The sequence below is a fragment of the Corapipo altera genome, unplaced genomic scaffold (genome assembly GCF_003945725.1).
Source record: "Corapipo altera isolate COAL_440 unplaced genomic scaffold, ASM394572v1 48b, whole genome shotgun sequence".
Classification (NCBI taxonomy): domain Eukaryota; kingdom Metazoa; phylum Chordata; class Aves; order Passeriformes; family Pipridae; genus Corapipo; species Corapipo altera.
Window position 1 is genome coordinate 14,638,579 of NW_020884884.1, and position 25,890 is coordinate 14,664,468.

The window sequence follows — 25,890 nt, forward strand, 5'->3', positions numbered from 1 at the left end:
GTCTTCAAGCTCATCTCTCTAGGCATCAGAGGCTCTTTATAGCAGAGCTGTGACCATCACTGAAAATTCCCCAAGTCCTGCCATATCCTTTGCTTGTCTTTTCTAAAGCATAAATGTCTCTTGAATTTTGTTGTTCCATGTTCTCCTGTGTGTGGGATGCCCAGGAGTGCAGAGTCTCACCTGGAACATGCCTAGGGGTTACATCATCGTGGATAAGGGCTATTGGATGTTTTTCTAACTCCCATGGGAAGCAGCTGGTTGGCCATTTTCCCTCCATTACCACTGGGAACTTGCTGAAGTATTAAGGGAGATCAGCCTGTGAGTGAATATCTGCCCTCTGAACTTGAGAAAATGCTTCAAGGACTCTGAAACAACTAAGGACCATGACCACTCCTTTAGGATATGACCATCTGGCCCATCCTGCTGGAGTTAGAGCAGTGAGATTTCAAGGTTCACCACTACAATTCCACAGTCCTTCAGTTTGTCCTGCTGTCCTTCTGCCCAGCATGAGGCAAATCAACACTGGCAGAGAGTGGGCAGGAGACATAAAAGAGATTATTTTAGTAGCCAGGTTTCAGGATAGCCTCAAGCAGAAATGCACAATTTTTTGAGTCGGTGGAACAACATTAACCAAACTTTAGTGGAAGCTGGGCCGTTTCCTGGCCCCTCTTGGCAGAGTAGAATCAGCTTGTGCCCCTTTGAGGCCTGTTGCATGGGGTGAGGTCCAGCCCAAAATGAGAGTATGAGTCACGAAGAAGTTGTTGTGTAGCTTTTTCATATGAAGGTTCCATACTTGCCTTCCTCAAGTCCAGTGAGCAGAGAAGTATTTAACACTTGCAGAGAGAAACAGGATAGTTGCTGTTTTGGAGCCAACTTGGGCTTTCTGCAAATGCAGGCAGACATCACTGCATTGGGGTTGCCAGGATTATGAGCATAGACCTTAAAAAAAAATTAAAAATCAATCATTAATACATGAGTGAAAGCTGAGACTGGAGAACATACTGAGGTCTGTCCACGCTCCCTTCCCCCAGCCATTCCCATGTACCCCCTGCTTTGGGAAACGCTGCTCGAGGGGGAGATACTGAGTTGCCCTTGATCACCTCTAGCAGCAGGTACAATGGCATTGCAGTTTTGGAGGAGGCTGCAGGATTTGTGCTGTGTGCAGCTGGCGACACCCACAGTGGAGGTCTGAGGTCTCAAAGGAGAGAGGTAGGTGAGAGAGACACCCCCTGCCAAGTCCAGCTCTGAGTGTCAGTGCCCTGGCTAAGAGGGAGGACCCATTTTGGCCTGGATGGCAAGAACCAGCCACCCATGGCTGAATTGGTGTCCCTTGTGGAGAGCTGACTGGCTGCCTCCTGATCATGCGGAATTGTTCGCAGCTGGATATGTTGTCCAAGGGGCACGTGCATTTGCCACGAGTAACATCTGATCAGACTGATGTTCTCACTAGAGTCCCTCCAGTGCCACCTGCCATTCTGGGGCCTGTGACCCATCCCTGAGGGGCAGTGTGTGTATTTTGGAGCTGAAAGAGCCCTTCCCTCTGAAGGGGCCTTAGGTGCAGAAGATCTTTTGAGATGTCTTGTCAGTTTTAAAAATACATTCTCTGATCCCTTTGGCCAAGCTAATAAGCTGTTCCCAACATCAACTGGAGAATTGCTGGGAGTTTTTACTGCCAGTGCTCACAAGGGGTGGGATGAACTGAAGTAAATGGAAGGGGCAGCCAGGAGATTCAGGACATGAGGTGGAATCACTCCATGTCTCTGTCGGGTCAGCTTCCCCAATATTTTTGCAGGTGGGGAAGGGGGATCCCATGCACACGTGCTTGGTCTCACCTTCCTCATCATCTGCCTCAGAAGAGCTGTCCACAAGCTGAAGGAGAGGATCGCACTGTCAAGGGTAAAAAGGGGTTTGCTTACATGAGTATAAACCAAGTGCTCTTCTGTTTCAGGACTCACAACAATCTCTACATGCCAGAGATAATGGCTAGGCTGGGGGATACATTTGCAAAGGCCTTGGACATGCTGGAGGTGGAGAAGAATGCCATTCTAGGTAAGAGGCTTCTCTTCGGGAGGAATGTGTGGACGGATTCTCAGAGGTGTTTGAGTTAGTGGTCCATCCATAGCAGTGGAAGTGAAAAGGGACTGGAGAGGCATTTTTTTCATAGTATTTGTAGCTCGGGTGTGATTTGAACCTGCTGAAATTAAGAAGTTAAATAAGTTATTGGTCTCAGACAAATTGATTTCTTCTGCATGAAAACGAAGGATACCCTACCAAACTGCTTATCCCAGTTGGGTGGTGGTCTCTGCAACATAGCATTTCAGGCTGCAGAACCTGGGGGGTGCTGTAATTGTCTGCCTTTGAGCAGAATTAGTACTCAGCAGGAGCTCTGAGTGCTGGTGCAAAGACCTGTCCTGGAGGGCAAGAGCCAAGTTGTGCAGTATGGCCCTGTCATTTGTTTCCAGACAGCATATTAGAAAGAGGCTTTTGGAACCATCCTAAAACAACTTTGAGCTTGTGAACACAGAAGCATTTACAACCAAGCAGAAGTAAGTGGGTGGCCTTTGTGGATAAAGTGTGGATCATGACTTTGGAAACTGAGGTTTAATTTTGGGTCCTGACAGATAGTGAAATATTTTGGGGAAGCTGCCTTGTCTTTCTTACCTTCATTTCATATCTATAAAATGAGGATATGCTTCCTTTACCTCTTTTCTGTGACCTATAAACTCTGTTTGTGAACACCTGCACATAAAGCAGCAGGGTCTTGATCTCTGCTCCAAACTTCTTAATGTCTTAGTTCAACAGTAGCTTGTGTCCTGACAGAGAATACAAACCTGAAGGGATGAGCTATTAGAGGAGCTGCACAACTGTCAGCTTTGCTGCTGACTGGGTTCTGATAGCTTGAATAAGTTTTCCTTTGGAGAAATTAGGCAGCTGTAACAACGTCAGTGGAAGCACCTCTGCTCTGGGTACAACCAGCCTGAACTCGTCTGACCTCTGAGGGGAGGTTGTGGCCCAGGGTTGCGGCACCACTTCCATTTTGGATGCGTGTTGTACTTGCCAAAATCTTCCTTTGCTGCCATTAAGCTGCCTAGGGACTGTCCAGCATGTCCTGAAGGTGCACTGTGCTCTCATTAATGAAACTGAAGATTATTCTTTCCCACAGGTCTCCCTCAGCCTTTGCTGGAGCTTTATGACTCTCCTGTTTACAAAACAGTCTTAGAAAGGATGCAGGGCTTCTTCTGTACCCTCTACGACAACTGGTAAGACCACCAGCTCTCTCACACACCATCCAACACTGCACAGCTGAAGCAGTAGGCTGTTGCTGGGGCCTGACTTCTTTTAGAGTTAGACTTTTGATGCGAACTGTATCCAAGTAGAAGCTGCAGTGGTAGAATATATGCAGTGGTTGTAATCTACCATTTACGTATGCAACAGTCTCTGAAAAAGTACCTCAAAATGTCGATCTGCTCTTTAGCTCTTCCTGCAATTAGGTAGTTGGATTGGAGCACTTAACTGATAGTTTGTCTCTTCTGCCACTTTTAATTACATGCTGGGATACAGTAGCACTTGAAAGTACCTTGTGGTGCTTCAATGCTGAATTCATTGTCCCTCTGCAGGTATCCCGGAAAAAAAGAGATAGGGTGCTAAAATTCTCTATAGTATTTGCTTAAGAACAGGGCAACAATCTGATCTCAAGGTGATAGTACTTATAGCCTTTGCAGGCCAGAGACATGGTACCTGTTATCTAGCAGACTTGCAACTAACTTGTTTTTTTGTTGAAGTTTTCACATCCTGGGAAATGCAGGCCCCTCCATGCAACAGGATTTCTACACCGTTGAGGGTCTCGCCACCCAGCTCCTTAGCTCTGCTTTCAACAACCTCAACAACATTCCTGATTACAGACTTCGTCCCATGCTCCGTATCCTTCCGTCACTGCCTCAGGCCACCTAAGGAGGCTTTTGAACACATAAGCTGGAAACCTGCATTGTTTTCAGTATAGCTGAGACAAAGAAAGGTGATTGAGGAGGTAAAAAAGCAGGGATACGCCTGGTGTGGATGAGGTGTGAGCCCAGGTGGGCACGAGCAGAAACAGCAGTGCTTGGGGTCAGAAACAGTAAATGCAAAGGATTTATGTGGTTCTGGAGGCATTGTGAGAGGTAGGTAGTGCCTTCTGGGGGGCAAGGAGGCTTGGATAATGAGGAGCTTGGCAGTAAGGTGTGCTTGTGTGGGAAATCATGTGGGTTTCCCAACCCACTTTTCAGGGCTGGACATTCAGTCTCACAGCTAGGAAATGGGTGTTAAGCACCCTCAGATTTCTCAACTGAACTGTCGGGGGAAGGATCTGAATACCTCATGGTCTTGCATATAGAGATGCCACTTGTTAATTGACAGCTGTGAGAAGATGGGCTTTGAGGTGTCTGTTTTTTGGCCTCCCAGTGAAATGGGCTCATTTGGGTAGTGTGGCAGTCTTCCCTAGCAGCTGGCCTTATGTGCTGGATCTCTTCCTTAATTGGTCTGTGCAGGTGTGTTTGTGAAGCCCTTGGTACTCTCCTGCCCTTCAGAATACTACGAAACCCTTGTCTGTCCCATGCTGGGACCACTCTTTACCTATCTGCACATGGTAAGAAAACTTGTTTGATGCCTGTTTCTTGACAGCCCAGATTCCCTGTAAGCAGCTGACAGGAACATGTGATAATGTCTGTCTCTACAGAGCCAGAAGAGATGAGGGCAGAGCCTCGATGCTTAATGATTTTGATGATGTTTGGGGGGGGCTTTTGGGGTGTATTAACTCTGGCTGTTGCACAGCACCCCTTGCTATGAATTCAAACCCGTGGACATTAGCTCCTCAACCTGCAGCCATGAGAATTTTTGTGGGGTTTTTTTGCCTGTGTCCTCCCATTTTCCTGACAACTCATTCACATTCCTGCAGCCAGCACAGTTGGTAGCAGTTCTTCTGCCATTCAAAATGGGTCTTGGCATGAGAGCTGTGTTTAAAGCTCTTGTGCTTCTGTCAGCAGCTATCACTTGTGTCTCCTTGCATTGTGTGCAGCATGGCTCCTTAAGAAGGTATTAAATCTTTCCTTTTGTCTTGAACAGAGGTTATCCCAGAAATGGCAAGTGATCAATCAGCGAACCATGCTCTGGTAAGCTTCCACCCCTAGGTACAAAGGGGGAAATGGGGAATGAGATGGAGGTTTGGTCTTTTTTGTGGGCCTTTGCCCAGGAACAGCCCTGCCAGCAGAGGGCTGGAAAACACTGTGGTGACTCATTCCCTGTGCTTGGGCAGAGGGGATACTTTAAGGCATTGGCTCCCTTCAAACTAAATTTTTTTCTCCTCAGTGAGGACGATGCTGCAGATGACAACCCCGAGTCTCAGGAGATGCTTGAAGAACAGCTGGTCAGGCTGCTGACCCGAGAAGTCATGGATCTTGTCAGTAAGTGAAATCAAGCTATATCCCCTGGGATTATTGGGAAGTTTTCCCTGGAAAAGACCACAGGCATTCCCAAAGTGCAGTAAAACTTAACTATAACTTAACTATAAGTGGTATTTAACATAGTCCTTAGAAGCCAGGTGTGAGACAGTTAGCCCTGTCAAAATCTTAGCTTAAACCTAATAAGAAATTATTAAAAACCTTCAGAAGAGAGTTTCTTCCTTTTTTTTTATTAGCTTTTAGGGCTCTATGGTTTTGGCACTGTCCCTTAGAAGTCCAGTCCTTTGAAATCTGATTCTCCCTGGAACTCAGTAGGGGACATGGATTTGTGGACAACCCAAGTGTAGAGCAGTTTTGTTTCTGGCAATTGCCATGTCTCTAACCAGACAGAGGGAATAGTCCCTCCCCCAGAGCTGTCTCCCTTCTCTGTGTTCCATTTTCCAATGTTTTTTTGTCAACATGGCTTTGAGCAGAGAGGCTGGGAAAATTGATTCCACAAAGAGATTGTAGATCATCAGTCTTCTATCTCCTTTCTTGATTGGCCTTTTTGCCTTAAAATGGTGTTCTTCTCAGGTTATGGACTTCAAATGGTTTTGCATGTTCCTGGTTCTCAGTAGTTTGAAGCAGCCACTGTGCAGCAGGTTCCACTGGGGAAGACGCTGTGGATGGGGTGTTACAGCCTTCCAGGGAGTGCAGTATTTGGCTTTTATACTGGGCTTCCCCACTCTTCAGATTCTGTGTAACAGCTGGGGGAGCTTGAAGCAGCTGTGAGCCCATCAGTCTGTAGGATTATCTCTGCATATTCTGAAGTAGCTTCTTCCCTTTTCCGCTTCTCTGACCTGCAACTGTTTTTGCAGCTGTTTGCTGTGTTTCTAAGAAAAATGTTGAACATAACACTACTGCTGCTGTAGATGGAGACGGTGAGTAAATGCCTACCTTTGCCCTTCCTGCCCTTGGTACACAAGCACTTTTCCTATTTCATGAGGGAGAGGCTTGCCTTTTGCTGGAAGTGCTGTGTGAGTGGTATAGGTTTGTAAGAAGTCTTCAACTCTGTCCTGCCCAGTGCGTCTGGGGGCCATAGAAAAACCCAATCTAGCCTAGGAACAAATGTGCTGTAGGGTTCACAGGTTGCAGCAGCTGATTCGTAAGATTCTGAGAAGAGCTGAGGAGAAGAGGGGGATATGCAGTCTTCCCAACATCTGAAGGTAGCTAGTTGGGCTCCCTTCCTGCCCCACCAAGGGTGGGTGCTTTTTGCTTGAAAGGAGATATTCTGGGCAAGCTTTGCCAGCATACTGATTCTGTGTGCTGGCTCCTGGCTCCCATCTTAGTCCTTGCAGGCTCCCTGTTCTCTCCCCCAGTCCTTGGGAGGCCACGTTCACAGTGCTGCTTTTGCTCTGCTCTGCAGATGATGAGGCAATGGCCACGGAGGTGACCCCCCCTGCCAGCGCAGAGCTCACTGAGCTTGGCAAGTGTCTGATGAAGCAAGAGGTAAGAGCCATGGTCTGACTTCTACCATGCTTTCTCTGCACTCTTTGTCATGCTTGTCTGTTGCGCAGCCAAGCGTTGCTGCAGAGATCGAGGCTGCTGGAGTGCTCCCCAGTGTGAGAATCATCTCTTAGGAATGTGCATGGCTTTTAAGGGCCTTGCGGAAGCCACAAAGGAAATGAGGATTGGGATCCAGTACAACACACAACTACAGAGTTTCAGCCCCTCTGGGGAAGACAGCTCTGGGCATTCAGCCCCCAGGGTGCTCCCTGGCTCTGCCTTCATCCTGGGCTCCAGTCTTCATGAGGAAGAACTTCATCCAGAAGCCTTTTGTTTCTTTTTTATTTCTATAAAATCTGCCTGAGCTGGTACAGGAGCCACAGTGTTAACACCATCCACTTCACAGAGTACTCTCATCCCAATGCCTCTGTACTCCTCTGCTGTGGATGCCTCAGAAGCTCTTGCAGAAGCTATTGCAGTGACTTAAGAGTAGCAGCTGATGGGAGTCCATGAGTACTCCAGGGCCTTTCCCAGGGAGATGAAGGGAGCAGGTGTGCTTGACATTGGTCCCTCATGGTTATGCTGGTGCACACTGGGTGCCTTTGGGTGCCTTTGAGCACCTTCAGGATGCAGGATTCTCAGAAGATAGCCCTTAGGAGCTCTTGCAGGGTATCTCAATTGCTTCTTGGCTCCCTTCAGGTTTGAACACTGGAAGTGGGAAATAGTTCCTCTGACTGGTCCTCTCTGACTCCTTTTCAGGATGTTTGCACTGCAGTGCTGATCACTGCCTACACATCCCTCTCCTGGAAGGACACCTTGTCCTGCCAAAGAACCACAACACAGCTTTGCTGGCCACTGCTTAAACAGGTACCTCTGGGAGGAAGAAGGGGTTAGTACTGGCAGGGTTGGGAGACAAAGCTCTGGATGTTGTGAGAAGCATGGCAACTTCACCCCTGGGCACCTTCTCCCTCAGGAAGACCGAGCTGTTGCAGAAATGCAGTCATGTATCAGTATCTTGCTGCAGTGCTGACAGTGCCTCTTCCCCAGGTGCTTCCAGGAAACCTCCTGCCTGATGCCGTGTCCTGGTTTTTCACAAGTGTGCTGAGGGGCTTACAGGTACACGGGCAGCACGATGGCTGCATGGCAGCTCTTGTCAACCTGGCTTTTCAGATCTACGAGGCCTTGGTGAGAAATCCTGTCCTTCAGCCAAATGTGAGGTTGGCTGGGGGGTAGTGGAAAACTAATCCCGTGCCTGCTTGGGTAGGGGCAGAGGAGCCCTGCAGGGCTGCTTGCCTAGCAGAGCCATGTTAATTTTACTTCTCCCTGCAGCGCCCTCGCTACGCTGAGCTGAAGGCAGTGATGGAACAGATCCCAGATATCCAGCTGGACTCTTTGGAGCAGTTTGATTCAAAGCTCCTCAACCCAACACTGCAGAAGGTGGCAGACAAGCGCCGGAAGGATCACTTCAAGCGCCTCATCACAGGTTGCATTGGGGTAGGTGATGTCCTAGAGGAAAATTAACCTGGTCTGTTTCACACCTATATGCTGCAGAAGTGATGGGATGTCCTGCCTCTCGCCAGCCACCCCCCTTCCCAGCAAGGAGGCTGTTGCAGCATGTTCTTAGTGTTTGTTCTGTCTCTCTTCACCCTGGAGGTACAGCAGGGATGGCAGCACAGACTGAGCAGCCCCTCTATCAATGGCCATTCACTGAGAGGCAGTGGGTACCCTGCACAAGGTTGCCCAAGGGAACAGGGTGATAAAACGTTTGAATGAGGCTGTTGGGTCATCTCTAGGCTTTTGTGAGGATGGTGGTGTTGGAACCTTTGGCCTTGGATTAGAAGTTGGGGAGCTGGTATGCTGGTGGTTACCTCAGTGCCCTGGCACTTGTGAAAGGCCAGGCCTGAGACTCCTCAAAATGCAATCACAGGGTCCAGGCCTAGGAGTTGCTCAGAACCTGGGGTGTCCTCTGATTTGCAAGCAGGCTGTCCCTGAGTGGGGGTGTGAAGACAGTAATGACTGATGCCTGCCTGTCTGTCCTCTGCAGAAGCCCATTGGGGAGCAGTTCCGCAAGGAGGTTCATATCCGGAACCTTCCATCTCTCTTCAAAAAGGCGAAGCCATCATTGGAGACAGATGTGCTAGAAAACGAGGATGGAGAGGGCTTCAACGTACTCTTTGAACCCTGAGCCTGGGATGCTGCAACCATCTCCTCCCCTACCTTATATTTTGTCTCCTCCTAGTAAGCACATTAGATTCTCCTTGTCACGCCTCCACAAGCATTCGTCTGAATAAAGCCCTTTATGGGTCCTGTCCCATTCTCCTCCCTACACTGGGATGGGACCTGCAGTGGCATTTGAAGCAGTCTGTTAAACTTTTCCCCTGATTTTTTCTCCTCCATTGGATGAGCATTTTTAGACCTCTGCTTCTCTGCAAGGTGGGAGCTGAGCCTATAGACTCCATTAGGTAAAGCCTGGTCATCTTGTAGCCTTGGGTCACTCTTGCTCCACCTCTTCATCCCTTGGGGTTTAGGATTAATGCAAAAGGCAGAGTAGTGTGCCATGTGAAAAGGGGCTACCCTAATCTTCCTCTGGGTGCTAGTAGCCAGGCTTTGTAGGGAACACATTGGACACTCCTGTCACATTTATCAGCACTTGTCCCTAGCGGACTGGTATTCTGATGAATCCGTTTCCCTCCAGGATGCTGAGCCTTGGGCTGAGGGCTGTGTGCCAGGAAGCCCAGCAGTGCTCTAGGATCTCCCGTGAGATCAGCCTTTCTAAGGTGCAACTGCTCTCTAGAAAGAGGCAGACACTGTCATACACATATATATATATATACATATATATGTATAGATATGATCATACAGTTTGTTCTACCCAGAGCCAAAGGGAAGGCTTTTACTTTGTGCCAGCCTTTCTTGGACATCTCTCAGGGGGAGCAGGGCAGATTATTTTTTTTTATTATTTTTTTTTCATTTTACCACACCCTGTAGACTAGAACTTGGCCAGTGCAGGGTACACAAAATTAGGACCAATATCTGAAGCACCTGCAATCCAAAAGGGATCTCCTCTCCTTGTTGCAGTGGAGATGACTAGCCCCTGGTTTTACCCACTCTGGTACTTCTCACAGAATTGCATGGTGGGGCAGGAGGAGTGGGCTTTACACTGCAGTTCGCAGGGCGGAGCCAGGTCAGAAACTGAGTTCTAGCTGAGGTGGGACTCTATGAAGCCACTCCAGTCTGCAAAGCTGGTTCACACAATCTATCCTAGTGTTAGCACAGGAGCTGGGAGGGTCTGTCCAGAGGTAGCAGGCAGTTTTGCCATCCAGGAGGCAGAACAAGTAATAAGTAGTGGTAGGCGGAGAAGTGGTGTCTCAACATGGACAGACTGGACAAAAAAGCTGGAGTTCGGAGGTGTGGGAGTGCAGATAGGAAGAGCAGGCCTTGGGAATCCACTCACCCTCCTGCCCCTGCTGTTCCACCAGCACACCCTCCACTTTCCTCCTGGCCTCAGACTTTAACCTCTGAGCTAACAAGGCTCTTGGCTCTAGCAAAGACTGGGTGTATTTATTGTGTTGTGATATTTTTAACATTCTGTGACTTCATGCTAGACACAAGGGAGTTTTTTAAAATGGATTTTAAACCTTTTTTGTAGGAATGTTTAAATCTGAAGCTGTCTCTGAACTGGTTGTGTTACACCTCTGAATGTCAATAAAGCTATTCCAGTTTCATACATGCAGTGTGATGTTCATTTTTATTCTTTTGTCTGTTTCAGTAAGATCTGAGGCCTGTGGTCTGCCCAGGTTGCCTGCCTAAGGACTGCTCAGCACTCCTTATTCCCCCTACCAAAAAGGGGGCACCTTTGCTGGTAGTCAGCATTCATTATCAAGGAGGGGATGAACCATTGCAGACTACGTAGTTAAATTAGAATGTGAGGGGTAAATTGCATTTTAAAGTACTTATATGTCACTCACAGCTAGTTTATATTAATTCTGGGTCCCAGTTTGCAGCCTGAGGTGAATGTGTTGCCAAAGCAAAACCCTTGGGCTATTTCAGGGTATGTTCCATAAGCAGCATGGGAAATAGGTGAAGCAGTAGCACAGAGAGGTGTATATGCTACTGAAGTAGCCTGCAAGCCCAACCCTAGCTATTGCTGGGAAGAGCAGTATCTTGTGAGATAGGTATATATGTTTGTGTACGTGTGTGTGTATATATATCATGTGTATCTATGTGTATATATACATATCTATACATACACACGTAGACAGACCCAGCACGTGCATGGGTCTGAAACAATACAGTGACATGGGACAGATTGGGATTGGAGACAAGATGCCAACTGTACCTCTCCCCTACAGCATATTCACCCTACCACCTGTAACGTTAACAGTGGAAGTAATTATATCCCAGTGAAATAACCATTTGCTGCACTGAATTCTAGCATTATAGTGTGAATTGACTTAAGCAACTGGGACACACCAGTAACTCCCAGGCATTTCTGAAATTCCAGTCCCTTCATCAGCTTGTCAAGAGACTTTCACAAGCCAAGATCTATCCTGTGCTGAGTAACAATAGTGCTCACCACTTAGACTACCTTGCCAGTCCTCCCAGGGTGGAGAGGCCTTTGTTACTTGCCCTCTACCATTCAGTTCTGCTTCAAGGTCGGCCCAGTCACTGAATGGGTGAACAGTGGACAGACAAATTTAACACCTGTGATGAAATGCCTTTCCTTGAAATATCTGAGAAGGGACAGCCTTACAAGCATGTTTTTAAATCCCACCTTTGCACAGAGAAACCCACTGCTGTATCACAGAATCATAGACTCTTTTGGCTGGAAAGGACTGTCAAAGATCATCTAGTCCAACGCCCCTGCCCTGGAGAGGGCCACCTTCCACTAGACCAGGTTGCCTCATCCAACCTGTTCTTGGACACTTCCAGGGATGGGGTACCCACAACTTCTCTGGGCAACCTATCTGACAATTTGCCTCCACCCTCATTGTAAAAAATGTCCTATGTCCAATCTAAATCTATCCTCTTCCAGTTCAAATCCATTGCCTCTTAGCTTGTCACTACAGGCCCTGGAAAAAAGTCTTTCTCCACCACCCTTTTGTATGTTGAAAGGCCAGAATAAAGTCTCCCTTAAACTTTTTGTTCTCAGCTGAACAATCCCAGCCCTCTCAGTTTCTTCATAAGGGAGGTTCTCCAGCCCTCTGACAGCACAGCCTTTTCTCTAACATCTCACCTATGTCGGAGCTGGTCTGAGACACCCACAAACAGCCCTGCACTGCTACCAACTCATTAAATCTCACTGACCTGCTTTGAAGTGCTTCACACTACTGCCATATCAGGCCTCTTTACATACTGCATACAATCTAAAATAAATGCTATTATTCATCTTTAGACCTGCTGTCACTTTGTTCTCCATGTATTACAGTTTCACAATTGCAAATGGCACAGAAGGAGACAGCTTTAAAGAAAAGCCTTTATTTTAACATATCTCCTCACTGAGGCTAATTAACAACAGAAAACAAATCCAAAGAGATGGTCCTAGGACTCTTGGCAAGCCTGCATCAAGCCTCTTGGCTATGGAAGAGGAATCACCCCTACAGGCAGGTGCAGGAAGCCCGGAAGAGCAGTGCAGGGATATGCTTCCCATCTACAGCCTGGTCACTCCATAGGCACAGAGTCCAGCTCGTTCAGGAAACGCTGACACTTTCCCATCAGGATCTTGATGGCTTCACTCACCAGCACATCTGGAGGCAAGATACCCGTCGACTCCACTGAAACTGCACAGAGACACAGGTCAGCACAGCCACAAGGCAGCTTCAGCCTGCACCTGGCTCCATGTTTCTGTCCCTCACCTTCCCTTACACCACACTTGTAACAAGCTAGATCTTCATAGCCAAACAACTTACATTTGCCAGCAGGAAGCACAAAGAGATTCAATCCCAAAGCAACACCAAACCACAACCTCAGTAGTTACCCACTGGAATATGAATGTATGAATGCTGATGAGGGGGTGGGAGGAGGCAGAAACCCAGCCATACACGCTGGCCAGTCTCTTCTTGTTTACACAAACCAGGCAGGGCTCTGTGGGGAACAGGACACTTACAGATGTAATGGTTTCGTACTCTTGCCAGGCGCACAAGGTTTTTCAGACCCTCATGACGGAAAACTTCTCTGCTGAATGTGTCCAGCCGTGCGTTGGCGACTCTTGCTACCTTTTTCCCTAAAGGGAAAAAGATGAAATGAGGTGGGCAAATTGCAGCAGATGGGTGCCTTGTGGTCACGCAGGTGCTTACCCCTCAAACAGGCACTCACTCCCCCATCAGCAAAGGCAGGGATGCCACCACCTGAAAGAACTGGCATATCCCCAAAATGAAACTCCAGCCAGGCAGAACTAACTGTAGTGGACTGATTACAAGATGGAGTCTGCTTCACTATTGTCTCGAGCATGGAGTTAAAAAGCCTCGATGCCACAGCTAGGCTGCTGCAGGAGCCAAGCTACTTGAAAAAGCTCCAGGAGGCACCTAGCAAGCTAGCAGAGGCAGGCAGATGAGCAAAAAAGATAGAAAGTTGTTACAGTCAAAAAACATGGGAAGGACTTTCCCAAATAAGGTATGCCAGGCACATCTTGCTTGGAGATTGGGAACCAGCCAATGGACTCTCAGGGTCCATCTTGCTACCAGGCGACCTTTGCTGGGATACCGGTGAAGTGGCCAATGGACATCCAGGGGCTACCATGGTGAGGGTATTTAAGGCCGTGCCTGGGGACTGCTGGGGGGCTGTTTGAGGACTGCTGCGGGAGCTGCTGCCACTCTGTTACCCTGTCAGTTCAGCTGTTCCTCGGAGGATACAAGGCGACCAGAGAAGAAGCCCAGCACAGATCTACCAGCTTGCAAGCCAGCAGCACTTCATGGTGGTGGTAACTCCTGTCCTGTGCTTTTAACAGTTACCCTTAGCTTTTCCCACTTTTTTATCTTCCTTCTTTCTCTCTGCTCTTTTGTGTTACAAAATAAAGTCAAATTATCATTTTGAGACCCAGCATCTGGCCTGGTTTGTGCCTTAATCCCGTTTATGGGAATGTTTTAGAACCTGGTTCCCCTCTGCATCTAAGCAGATTGGAACACTAACCCAAACACAAAGCCTGCATGTACCCCTAGGCAGGACACAAGAAGCCTTCTCCACACTCAGCTGCTTGGAAGGAGCAAGCTCACTACTCAGTCTGATACATATCCAATGCCTTAGCATTTCAGGGAGATCCCAGTTCAGCACCCAACACATCTGCATGTGGCAGTCACTCATCCATAAAACCAGGCTCAGAAGAGTATGAGCTGTTGCTGACCAGCAAGGCAACACCACAACATGGTTTTGTCACTACAAAGTTTATCTCTAATCTCGAATCAGTCTCAACCAAAGCTTGTAAGGATCAAAGCACTTAAGAGGAAAAAAGAAGTACCCTTGATATTCTGGATCTCAATGACTCCAGGGGAAAAGCACTTCTGCAATGTCTCAGCCGCTTCATCCTCAATAGGCTTCAGGAGAGTAATGTCAGGAAGCAGTCGATAACTGGCTGTTGCCACAGGAGAAAACTTGGCATGATCTTTACCTGCAAGAAGAGTTAAGAGTCAAGGATGAGAACAGGCTTCAGGGAACAAGAGTGCAAGGATGCCGGGGCCTAAAGTTCCAGGGGGAAAGCCAGTTCTCCACCCTTCCCCTTCACACAGCAGTGCCCTAGTCCAAGCACTCACATTCCTCCTCCTTCTGCCCCAGGACTCAGAACTCACCTATACCCTTGACACAGTGCATAAGCACATCTATTTCCTGTCCGGGTCGCAGCAATGCAATGAGGATATCATCATGAACAGGTCGGAAGTCAGCATCCGGAAAAAGGTCTGTCTGATTCCCCAAGGGCACCCATGTCATATGTTTACTGTACACTGCAAAGAGAAGCCACAAGCATCAGCCAGCTGCTGTCCCAAAGCAGGTCACTGATCTGTACAGGAATGGAGATAGCAAAAAGTTGAGCAGAATGGTATCAGCTCTTTCCCTGTGCACACACAGGGAGAACAGCCCAAATCCTGTCTTTCAAGACCAAAAAACCAAAGAAGAAAACAGCACCTATTTTTAAGAAAGATCTCACCTTTGTGATTGCAATATAGTTCATCAGGATCAGATGATTCCTTAGCTGCCTGAGGGTTTCGGCTGCATTTTATTTTCAGCTGAAACTGCAGAGTATCAATTTCTGTGCCTTCTTGATCTCCTGGGAAGGGAAGAACCCCATGAGCCTCTATGAAATCACACTTCTGCTCAGTTTACATGACCTGATTTCCTACTTTGAGGGAAACCTTCAAAATTTCTATTTAATCCAAGACTCTCACCTTGGTTTCTATACTCAAAGAGCCGAGGGTCAGCTCGGATTGGGATGAGACCCAACCGATGAGCCAGAATTTCATCCTGCACAATGGATGTGTTGTTGTACACAAAGACCTTCTCTACAGCCATCGTTGGCACCTCAGGAAGACAAGACAAGTCAGTACAAGACGATAGTTGAACTACATGACAACAGATTATCCAGCTAGAGCACAAATAACTGCCATGCAGGCTATTTTCAGAGGTATTTCCGCCAAGCCAGAGGACCCAATATACCCTTACAGCCCATATACCCTATTTTTTTTTAAACAATCGATCACAAGAGGTGAAGGGCAGGAGAAAGGGCTTTGAGGCATCCTCAACCATTTAGTATTTGGTAGCATTATGTGGCTTCTGTTTGGTTTGCAACACAGCTGTGTCCAAAAGGCTGACCTGTAGACACCACTAGCAGCACCCTTAAGTGCAACAGGCGGCATTGCCCATGCTGCTGAGCCCTCTCTTCTGGGTTCCTGGCACACATGCGGAATGAACGTGTCCTTCTCTTCCAAACCCTGCAGCTATCCACAAAGGCTGGACCTTCCCCGCTCCCCATCACGCAAGTCGTAAGCTGGCACTCCCAGGGAGCACCCCCGCAAGCAGCGGTACCTCGGCGAGCAGGATGCGGCGGAAGGCGTTGGCGATGGCGGCGTCGATGCCCACCATGTCGAACTCCAGCGAGTCCCCCTCCTCACGGATCACGTCCACGCGGAACGCCTGCAGGAGCCGCGCACCGCGGGTCACGCCGGCCGCGGGGCCCGCATCACCCCGCACATCCACCTACCGCCCCGGCCAGAACCTGCATCTCCCCGCACACCCACCCCGGCCGCCGGAGCAGCTCACCCACCTCCTCGAAGCGCTGCTGGTCCCAGGCGTCGTCGTAGCCGGGGTAGTTTCCGGGGAAGTCGGTGGTGTGGACCTGCGAGGAGAGGGCACAGGCGGGACCGTGAGAGAGTGCGGGCTCCGGACGGTCGCGGTCCGGCCCCGCCGCGCTCACTCACGTTGCGGACGCCGAACTCGCCCAGCACCACGCGGTCCCGCATCTCGTCCGCGCCCCGCACGGCCGCCATGGGGGCGAGGGGGCGGTGCTCGCCGGCACCGGGAGCGGCTCCACGGCCGCCGTCACATCCGCTCCCGCCCATCCGGGCCAGCGCGGCGGGGCCGGGACGGGCACCATGGCCGCGCCGGGGCCGGCGGGCGGCGGCGGCAGGAGCGGCGCCCCAGCAGCCGAGTGGGGCGGCTTCGAGGACAACATGCAGGTGGGGCCGGGCCGGGCCGGGGCGGCGGCGCGACGGGGCCGGGCCGAGCGGGCGCTGACGCTGTGTCTGCCCCGGCGCAGGGTGGCGGCTCCGCCGTCATCGACATGGAGAACATGGACGACACGTCGGGCTCCAGCTTCGAGGACATGGGGGAGATGCACCAGCGGATGAAGGAGGAGGAGGAGGAGGAGGCAGAGGGCGAGGCGGGCGCCGGCGAGGAGGAGGACGGGGAGTTCCTGGGCATGAAGGGGCTGCGGGGGCAGCTGGGCCGGCAGGTCGCTGACCAGGTGAGCGCAGTCCCTCGGCCGCCCCCGGCCCCGGCGGCCTCGCCTGCCCGCCCGGCCGCTGCCCGCTCCCTTCTCTCCGCAGATGTGGCAGGTGGGCAAGAGACAAGCCTCCAAGGCCTTCAGCCTCTACGCCAACATCGATATCCTCCGGCCCTACTTCGATGTGGAGCCGGTCCAAGTGCGAGCCAGGTGGGCAGGGCCCGGCGGGGGCAGAGGGGGCCGGCAGCTCCGTGCCTGCAGCAGGCTGGCTGTGTCCACCGGGCGAGCGAGCAGGGTTGGGCTGTCAGCCCCGCGGGAAGGCTCACGGATGAGGAAACACTCTCCTTAGTGTGTCCTGCTCTCCTTAGTGAGGTCCTGTGGTTGGGCTGGCAGCCCTGCCAGCCAACATTGGTGCTTGGGGCAGGAGAAAGGACTCTGGGGCATCCTCAGCCTTTTTGTACTTGGCTGTGTTGTGTGGCTTCTGTTGGATTTGCAACACAGTTGTGTCCAAGAGGGCAAAGTTTTGTGAGCTTTTATGAAAAGTTGCCTTTTGTTCCTGCTTTTCTGTCAAGGATCTCTCATCCTTGCATGGATCCCTGAACATTTTCATTGAATCTGCCCCCCCTGCCCTCAGCAAAGTTTACCCACTGACAGTAAGATTTTTCTTCTTTAGTGACCTTCTGGGACCCTTTAGAAAGAATCTCTGTCCCCCAAGGCCTGGGAACACAGCAGCAAACACTAGTAATGGGTGTATGGGATATTTTACTTATGAAGCATTTTGTTAACCATCCTATTGCCCTTCCTGCTCCTGTTGTCATTGCCTGCTTTCCTGTGATGCAGACTCCTGGAGTCTATGATTCCTGTGAAGATGATTAATTTCCCACAGGTGAGTTCCCTTTTGCTGAATCAGACTCCATGGCCAAGTGACTGTCCCACCTTGTAAAACTGAAGTAGACCATGTTATTAATGACCTCAGTTTGTTAGGTGTTCATCTCCCTGAAAATGTTGGTGACCCCTTTCTTGTGGTTGTTCCAAACCTCGGTGTGCTCTCATCTCACCTCAGGCAATAACCTAGGTGATAAATTTCATCCAAGACACTTGTCACATTGCTTGTGGTGGGAACCCTGGTACTCAGGAGCACTAACCAAACTTTCCCTCATCTGTCTCCTGTAGAAGATTGCAGGCGAACTGTATGGACCCCTCATGCTGGTTTTCACACTAGTGGCCATTCTTTTGCATGGAATGAAGACCTCAGACACCATCATTGTACGTCAAGTCTCAGTGATAAGTTGTGGTTTGACTGGGCTCTGGATTGCTACAATTACAGTAGAAACAGAGAAGAAACCTCTTCCATAATTGAATAAGCGTCTCACTGAAAGCAGATGGATTTGAGGAAGAACTTGTTGTTTTGGGGGTGGGAGGAAGGATGCACCAGAAAGTCCTGACACTCTGCTGCTGGGAGAGCTGGTGTGTGGGTCATGTGGCCCCCTGAACACTGCTAGCCAGCTATTTGCTAATGCCTAGAAAGTCTAGCAGCTGAAATCTGGGTGCTGGCAGGTCACTTCTATGAGTTTTCCTCATCCTGACGCTCTCTCCACAGAGGGAAGGCACGCTGATGGGCACAGCCATTGGGACCTGCTTCGGTTACTGGTTGGGCGTCTCGTCTTTCATGTATTTCCTGGCATATCTGTGCAATGCACAAATCACAATGGTGCAGATGCTGTCACTGTTGGTATGTATAGGTGGAACTGCCTGGAGATGCACATTGGCTGCATGGTGTTGCAGCACAAGCTTTTCTCAAAGAACGGGAAAAGTCCCTGTAAAACACTGGTCCCAGGTAACTGCATTTGGACAACCTGGAATTCCAAGATGCTCTTCAGACCTGCCCCATTCCAGGCACAGCAATAGTGCAAGGAGGCAGTTCCTTCATGCAGGTCTCCTGCTCTGCACTTCCTGATTTGAGAGCCTAGTGGGAAAAAAACAGGAGACCCCAGTTTCTCTGGAATCAGAATCTTTCCTTTGTTTCCCGAGTTGTTTCAGTCTCTGACATGCTAGTGAATCCTTCAGACAGACTATCTGGTTGTGAGATGCTGTTAAACTTGTTGTTCTGGTTGACTCTTTGGCATTGAATGAGTGGTTTGTGAGCCTTTGCCTCAGTGAAGTGGTGCAGGAATAGGCTGTTTGTGCTCTTGATCAATGGCCCTTTGTGTGGGACTGACACTTGTAATATGGACATTTTTGTTTTGTCAGGGCTATGGCCTTTTTGGACACTGCATCACTCTCTTTGTCACCTATAATATCCACTTCCACTCCCTCTTCTATATCTTCTGGTTGGTTGTTGGTGGACTCTCCACACTACGAATGGTAAGGGACAGACAGCCTGGGGTCTTCCTCTTCCTGGGACAAAAAAAAAGGGAGGGAGGTGTTGTTTGCTTTCTGTTCCTTGGGCCTGGCAGTTCATTTCACAGCCAGTTGGGCTGCAGTGAAGAACAGCCCGATGATCCTGCATCATTTGGCCACTGGTGCATGGAGGTGCTGCTTGGATTAATATCCTCACCCATTCTAAGAGCTGCAGGAGGTTTACTCCCTTACAGCTCTTGCTGCTCTGGAGAGCCAGGCCTGAGCATCCTGCACTCTTGGCAAAACCAGACAAGGTTCACCTACACAAAACAAAGTCAGATTGCTCTAAATTTGTTGGTGAAAACTGCGAAAAAGACTCAGATCAGTGTTTCCATGGATTCTCCCTACTTGGCCCATCCTCCTGTGTGCTCCTGACTGCAGTGCTAGAGGCTCAGGTAGCAGCTCCCTTGTCTCTGGTCTCCACCTCTCTCCTAGGTTGCTGTGCTGGTGTCACGCACCGTGGGACATACCCAGCGGCTCATCCTGTGTGGGACTCTTGCTGCTCTGCATATGCTTTTCCTCCTCTATCTGCACTTTGCTTATCACAAGGTGGTAGAAGGTAAGCAAGGCAGATATGAAGACGTCCTGTTAAATGGGGGGGGAAGAGAAGCTGCTTTTTGCTCTGAGAGAAAGGATGGACAGTTTGGGTCTGTCCTTAGGGTATCTATGCTGGTTTCCAACTCAAGAATGATCAGGACAAGCTTTTTTAGAGGAAGCTGTTGAAATAGGGTACCAGGTAGACAATGGGGTAGTTACTGTCACTGAGTTTTAGCACTTAAGACCCAAGTTATGAGGCAGGATCCTTATTATTTCCCCACAAGTGCAGTGTAGCAGGACTGACTGTTCTTGCATACAGATATCAAGCCCCTTACTGAATATTGCTGAAGTCAGGTTGCTTTTCTCTGATCAGGAAATGTGTCATAAGTATTTTTCCTTCTTTGTTTAACACCTTTTTCCATCTTCTGTTGTACAACACAGATAGCAGAAGCTGCATCTTCCTCATTTGGTACTGTTCACCAGGCTATGCTTGTCCGGGTCCCTTTCTGTGTCTCTTTTTGTTTTCTTCTAACAAAATCTCAACATCCTTTAAAAAACCCCCTAACGCCTTCTCCCACTTATCTCTAGAGAGTTTCCAGATCCCTAAATATGCAATTCTGCAAGCATCTTTATGAGTTTAGGCAACCAGACCCATTCATGATATTTCAGATAAATCTGCATAATTAGGGGTTATAGCACAGCATTACAAGTCCTTCTAGATATAAATCCTGTTCTTTCCTGGATCTGTTCTTATGGTGAAGGTTCTGAGCTCTGATGTGCAATTTTTTGGCAGATGAAATAGAATAAAATATACTCCAGTTTTCTTCAAGGCACTCCAAGACTGATGATCAGTCTTGAGAGGTTAATTGACAGGGACTTGAGAACACTTGCATCAGGATATGTACTTTCTGCCAAGAATGGTCTATGTTTGCATTGCAGTGATAAAAATTCCATATTGCAGCCCAGCTGCAGCTCCTGATGTAATTCTGCAAGTGTGTCTTTAGATGAAAGCAAGCAATTGGTCTAAGAGCAGGACCTGTGCTGGGATGAAGTAGGAACAGGATTTTATCGATCTGCCTCAGCAGAGCAACATCCCTGGCAGTACCTGCATTCAGGTCAAATGGCAGGGGACTAGATCTGACACCCTCAAAGCAAAAAGATCTATGTTACTCTTGGTAACAGGCAGTTTTCTTGCTCTGAGGTCAAGCTCTGGTGCGTACCCTGTGGTCTCTGCATGGAGGTGTTTACTCTTGCTCAGTCTTTGGGGTTAGATGTCTCCTCCTTGCCTGCAAGTGTTTCGCATATCCTGGGCCCTGCTACCATCAACCACTACCTGGCCAGAGAGAAAAGCAAGAAGAAACATGCCATCTGCTATCATCTGAACTAACTCTTGCCTCTCTCCCCTTTTTTCTGTTCCCTGCAGGTATCCTGGACACACTGGAAGGACCCAACATGCCACCCTTTCAGAGAGTTGCCCGAGATGTTCCAGTTGTTTCCAATGCTGTACTGAACACAACAGCCAAAGCCATTGCATTGACCCTGTAGTTTCACAAACTTGGACTTGCTTCCTTCACTACTTCTGGGGCTGCATAGGGCCACAGTAACCTGCTGTCTCTTAGGAACAGGACAGAACAACAAGAAGACGACTTGGTTTTGTTTTCCTGGACCTGTCCTTTGGGTTACAGTTTTGAGCAGCTGAGTGGACTCAGCTGAGTCGAGTCGCACCTCAGTGACTCAGAAGAACTACACTCTTCCCCCACCCAGGTCTGGGCTGTCTTGAGTAGAGTGGTTCTGTTGCCTGCATGTTTAGCTGGGATTTCCTGGCACAGTTTGTCCCTTAGCCCTCTTTCCGCTTGCTGATGTAACTCCAGGAGTATCTGCCCTGTTCCTGTCCTGAAGAGGGAAGAATTAAATTGATGTTGGTGCTGAGTTATGTCTTATGTTTGAGCCTGCTTGTCTACTGGGAGAGTGGTGTTGAGTCTCTATGCCTTTATCTGTCCTGTCCTAGACTCAAAGCAGGATTCTTTTTGATTTTCTGCTGTCCTACTTCAAATGTTCTGTGATACATGGCCTCTCTTGGGCACTTTTCCATAGCCCAAGAGGCACAGGAACTTCACTTTCTCTGGAGATTTTCAGAACAGCACAATGTTTAACCGTATGATCTTCCTTGTCGTGCTCCAGATTGACTCCTCTCTCTTCACTTGGTCCAAGCTGCTATCTCGCCTCACCATCCCTTCTCCTGGGATGTCAGAAATGTCCCTGTCCCCAGGCTTTCACAGCACCTTTTGTTCTTAACACCCTTCTGCCCATGTTGCTCTGTGGGCCGTGCAGGGGCAGCATGTTTGTGCATGGTCTTCTGTGGGTTTTTCTATTAAGAGGCTGGTTCAGCCCACTCTTGTGCTGCTTGCCCTTGTGTCTCCCAGCCAAGGGACTGTCACCTAATTGCTCTGAGCAGGAGTGGTATCCTGCTCCCCCAGGCACCACGTCTGCTGTGCACTGCCTGGCTTTTCAAGCAGAGTCTAGGCCTTGTTTCTGAAAGGGCTCTTGGAGCCTTGAGGGTCTCTGGCAAACTTTTTTCCAGTGTTTCCATTAAACAAAGGGAGAAATAGGGGAGCGTGCAATAGAAGTAGGTTGGCACATGTATCTCCAGCGTACTGATGCTGAGAAAGCTCCAGTAAGGATGAGGAAGCAGAGCAGCCCAGTCTAGGCTTACCTGCACTGCACTAACACACAAATTATTAGTTCAACCTTCCCTCACTGCTTGCTCTTTTACTGGTCTGAGAGTGGAAAGCTGTTAGCTGATAACTGGCTTTCACTTTTTCTCTCTGTATTTCTGGATGTCTAGGAGAGGAGCCACCCCTCAGAGAAAGCACAAGACGTTGCCCTTTCTTGGTGTACCCACAAGTTAGCTGTGCACAAGGCAGCATGTCAGCACTGCACTCTTTGGTCTCTTGTTCATATTAACGGGAGAGGATGCAGGTGTAGTGGCATTCCAACTAGTGCCAAGGTGCAATGAAAGAGAGGAAGATAGTACCAGCTACTGTCATCAGGCTGGTCATCTGCTTCAGTTAAAAACATCACTGGATGTGAGCATTTTCAGTCACAGACCTACTTTCCACTGTTTGCCTATTCCCTTGTTCATAATTTGTTCCCTTTCTAGAGCAAGAAGCTTGTGTGCTAGCAATCACATGCATAACAGACGTGTTTTCTCACTCTCTCCTCCCCTCCCCTCCCTGCCTGCCCGTCCCCCTCTTTTAGGAAGCATTTTGGCTGAAGAACAGCACTCAGAGCAAGTTATTTGGGAGAATTATTAATTATTTGGGCTAGTCTCCATGGCAGTTTTTTTGACTAATTGAACCACTTTAAGCTCCTAGAATTTCTATTACTTTGATACTTGACAAAATGGAAGCATTAGTTTTTAATGCTGATTCTGGTATTTCCCTCTTTATATCTCCATGGGAGGTTGGTTTCTAATTCACAGTTCTTGCCCTGGCAGCCTAGAATGGATCTGTTTCTCTTGGTGCGAACTCTGGAAGCACAAGAAGGGAGGAAGAAAAAGAGGCAATTGTCACTGGAGTTAAGTCCAGCCAAGAAGAAAAATCATTCTGCACAAACTCTATCACTGCTGATCTACAGAGACAGAGAAGAACAGCTGTGTTTCTCTCCCACACTTAGCTGAAGCAGGAGGGTGAAGCTGTGCCCTGTGTTTTCACTCAAAGCACAGGAGAGAGGAGCAAGCAAACTCCTCACGCGTCCCCTGGGCAGCTTGTGTGTCATGTCAGCTGGGAACATGACCAGGGTGACAACCAATCACCCTCTTGGAACCTGTGGGGCTTGCTCTGCTCCAGTTCTTCAGCCCCAATTAATCCTCTCTGCGGCAGCAGCTGGAAGCTGAACTGCTCTGTACTGCCAGAAATTCAGTAGTTGACAGAGCCTCAGCATTGCCTTTTGCTGACAGAGAAGGACAAGGTTTTTCAGGGAAATGTGTGCACGCTGCAGTTCCAGGGAGCATGCTGAGCATGCAGGCTTAGTGAAGTCCTTGTGGGAGGGCATTTCAGTGCTTACTCAAGTCCTCTAGTTATCATGACAAGCCTTACAAGCCTATTGTGCAAGTCTATCTCTACCTTTGTTTCCTGCCACAGCTCTTGCAGCAAATCTAAAATCATTTTCTCCCTCCTCCCTTGGCACAAATCTGAAATAATTTCTCCCATCACCTCACCCTTTTGAACGAGGGTAGCTCTGTGAACTCTTAATGGCATCAGTCTTTGTGCCCCCAGTAGGTAAACAATAACCTTCCTCATACCTGCTGGGTAACTGCACATAACAAGGAAGCAATATCTAATTCTACACAAAATAGCATTGCCAAAGTCCCCTCTGCATAGCCCTTAATTAGGTTTAGGGAACCAGAGCTTTGGACCATTAGCTCCTGTACCACTTTTTTCCAATGTATTTGAGCATGAAGTGAGGTTGGATGCTTATCTCCTCAATGTGCTCTTGCTCCTGGCAATAGGCAGTGAAGATGCCAGCACTAGGGCATCTTCATCAGTGTTTCAGGGCTGCTGCTGTCAGTGGAAGTGGGACAAGTCCCAGGGGCTCTCCTTCAAGCACCTCTCTAATAACAGTCTGTTTAAAAAAGCATGAGTTGATTAGTGCCTGGAGGTAATCAAGAGGTGAGACAGGGTAGTCTTCCAGTTGACCTGTATGCAGTAGCAGCAGCTGGGATTTTCTTGGTCACCCATCCCATGCCCACCACTCTGAGATCCAGCCTTTGTCCCTGCAATACCTAGGATCCCATTCTTACCTGAATCATTTGACGTGACCTTAGAGATCAGTTGCTCCTTTTAGCCATCAGCTGTACTAAAGCTGCTCGCAGCTGCTGTTCATATCCCAGTGCAGATGAATTGCTAGGCCAGTGGTCTGTTTTTGGTGTTCCTTGCAGGAACAGTATCAAGGTCATGCATCCCTGTGCAACAGGGAAAGAAAAAGGAGTGTGTAGATAGCTCTAGAGAACAGCAATGGATTACTCAAAGGGCATGGGATACCTACACTGGAAGTTAGATGCTGCAGCCAAAGTCTAAAAGCTGATATCTGAATCCAGCTTCTTATCTGCTTCTTCCCTTGTCTCATTCAGAGCCTAATGTGCACTCTCAGCTCAGGTGATCTGGTCCTCCATTTCAGTGGAGGAGAACTGCTTCACATCCCCTTCCACACCCTATTTTTCCCTTCACTTTCCATTCCCTCTCTCCCACCCTGGCCTGAAAACCAAGCAGAGGAACCTGGGTTTGTCACAGTGTTACCCACTGGGCTGGAATTCACTTAAGCACTGCTATATGCAGCAGCCAGATTAGTTATGTGCAGAAAGCTGCCTACTTAGGCGGTTTAACCTAATTTCCACATCACTGGCTTCCTTTTTCAGCTCAGTGAAGTTGAAAATGCAGGGGCCCTGCTTCCTATTTCTCTCCAAGAACAGGATTACCCAACGGGGGAGAGAGGGGTCAAATCCCTCTGATCCATACCCGTGCATTAGCAGACGGCAGGTTATGCCCCACACACCTCAGGTCAGGCTGAGGGCGCAGACTGTGTCCTCAGGAAGAAGGAAGCCTGCGGCCCTTCTCCAACCCTCCACCTTTCACCAGCTGCTTCCAAGCACCGGCTCCAAGAGCCCTGGGCCTTGAGGAGCAGCTCACACCGACCTCGCCATTAAGTCATGGGTCCAGGTTCCAGGTTTATGCATAAACGTCACTGAAGCCACGGAACATCGCAGTTCCTCACACCGAGCGCCCAGCGTGCTCCACGGCCCAACGGCTTTGGCCCCCTCCCCAGGTGGGAGCGGGGTTAGCAGGGAGGGTCCTTCCCATTGGGGCTTCTCCCACCCTCCCTGCGCTCCTGCACCCCCTCGGTGCCGGGGACGCGGCCCCGCCGGCCATGGCTCCGCCATCCCCTCAGGGCAGCAGGCAGGTGCCAGCGGGCGCTGCCACCGCCCCTCGCGTAGTGGGGGACATGCCGGAATGGGGTGGGGGATACGGGCGTGGGGTGAGAGGCCCCTCCACGCCCACCCCGTTCCGAGAAGAGGCGGCTGCCGGGCGGTAGGAGGGCCCGAAGCGGCGG

General features: G+C 49.3%; 3 protein-coding genes and 1 long non-coding RNA gene across 5 annotated transcripts in view; 2 read left to right on the plus strand and 2 right to left on the minus strand.

Moving 5' to 3' along the window:
• The window catches only part of XPO5 (exportin 5), a 29,940-nt gene extending 19,296 nt beyond the window's left edge, over positions 1–10,644 (plus strand). The window contains exons 22-33 of one of the 2 annotated variants that reach the window (XM_027641426.1): positions 1,949–2,049; positions 3,164–3,260; positions 3,783–3,919; positions 4,524–4,621; positions 5,098–5,144; positions 5,341–5,435; positions 6,290–6,352; positions 6,838–6,920; positions 7,677–7,784; positions 7,965–8,102; positions 8,247–8,411; positions 8,962–10,644. In XM_027641426.1, the coding sequence (XP_027497227.1) occupies positions 1,949–2,049; positions 3,164–3,260; positions 3,783–3,919; positions 4,524–4,621; positions 5,098–5,144; positions 5,341–5,435; positions 6,290–6,352; positions 6,838–6,920; positions 7,677–7,784; positions 7,965–8,102; positions 8,247–8,411; positions 8,962–9,102 (1,273 nt within the window). In that variant the 3' untranslated portion in view covers positions 9,103–10,644. The remainder of the gene's footprint in view (positions 1–1,948; positions 2,050–3,163; positions 3,261–3,782; positions 3,920–4,523; positions 4,622–5,097; positions 5,145–5,340; positions 5,436–6,289; positions 6,353–6,837; positions 6,921–7,676; positions 7,785–7,964; positions 8,103–8,246; positions 8,412–8,961) is intronic. The other variant, XM_027641427.1, reaches the window with a different exon arrangement.
• Positions 10,645–12,375: 1,731 nt separating this feature from the next.
• On the minus strand, positions 12,376–16,426 carry POLR1C (RNA polymerase I and III subunit C). Its single transcript, XM_027641429.1, has 9 exons — positions 16,322–16,426; positions 16,168–16,239; positions 15,930–16,037; positions 15,293–15,425; positions 15,055–15,174; positions 14,699–14,851; positions 14,371–14,520; positions 13,024–13,140; positions 12,376–12,697 (listed from the first exon to the last, which is right to left on the minus strand). Exons 1-9 carry the CDS (start codon positions 16,388–16,390, stop codon positions 12,579–12,581), a joined length of 1,041 nt encoding a protein of 346 aa, XP_027497230.1. The 5' UTR covers positions 16,391–16,426; the 3' UTR covers positions 12,376–12,578.
• A 19-nt stretch (positions 16,427–16,445) lies between these two features.
• Positions 16,446–21,711, plus strand: YIPF3 (Yip1 domain family member 3). Its single transcript, XM_027641439.1, has 9 exons — positions 16,446–16,579; positions 16,660–16,866; positions 16,949–17,055; positions 17,686–17,731; positions 18,019–18,111; positions 18,446–18,577; positions 19,096–19,209; positions 19,681–19,804; positions 21,206–21,711. Exons 1-9 carry the CDS (start codon positions 16,496–16,498, stop codon positions 21,325–21,327), a joined length of 1,029 nt encoding a protein of 342 aa, XP_027497240.1. The 5' UTR covers positions 16,446–16,495; the 3' UTR covers positions 21,328–21,711.
• A 145-nt stretch (positions 21,712–21,856) lies between these two features.
• Positions 21,857–25,831, minus strand: LOC113946320. Its single transcript, XR_003527389.1, has 3 exons — positions 25,299–25,831; positions 24,584–24,745; positions 21,857–23,311 (listed from the first exon to the last, which is right to left on the minus strand). It is a non-coding gene; the product is annotated as an uncharacterized LOC113946320 (long non-coding RNA).
• Between the last annotated feature and the right edge of the window lie 59 nt (positions 25,832–25,890).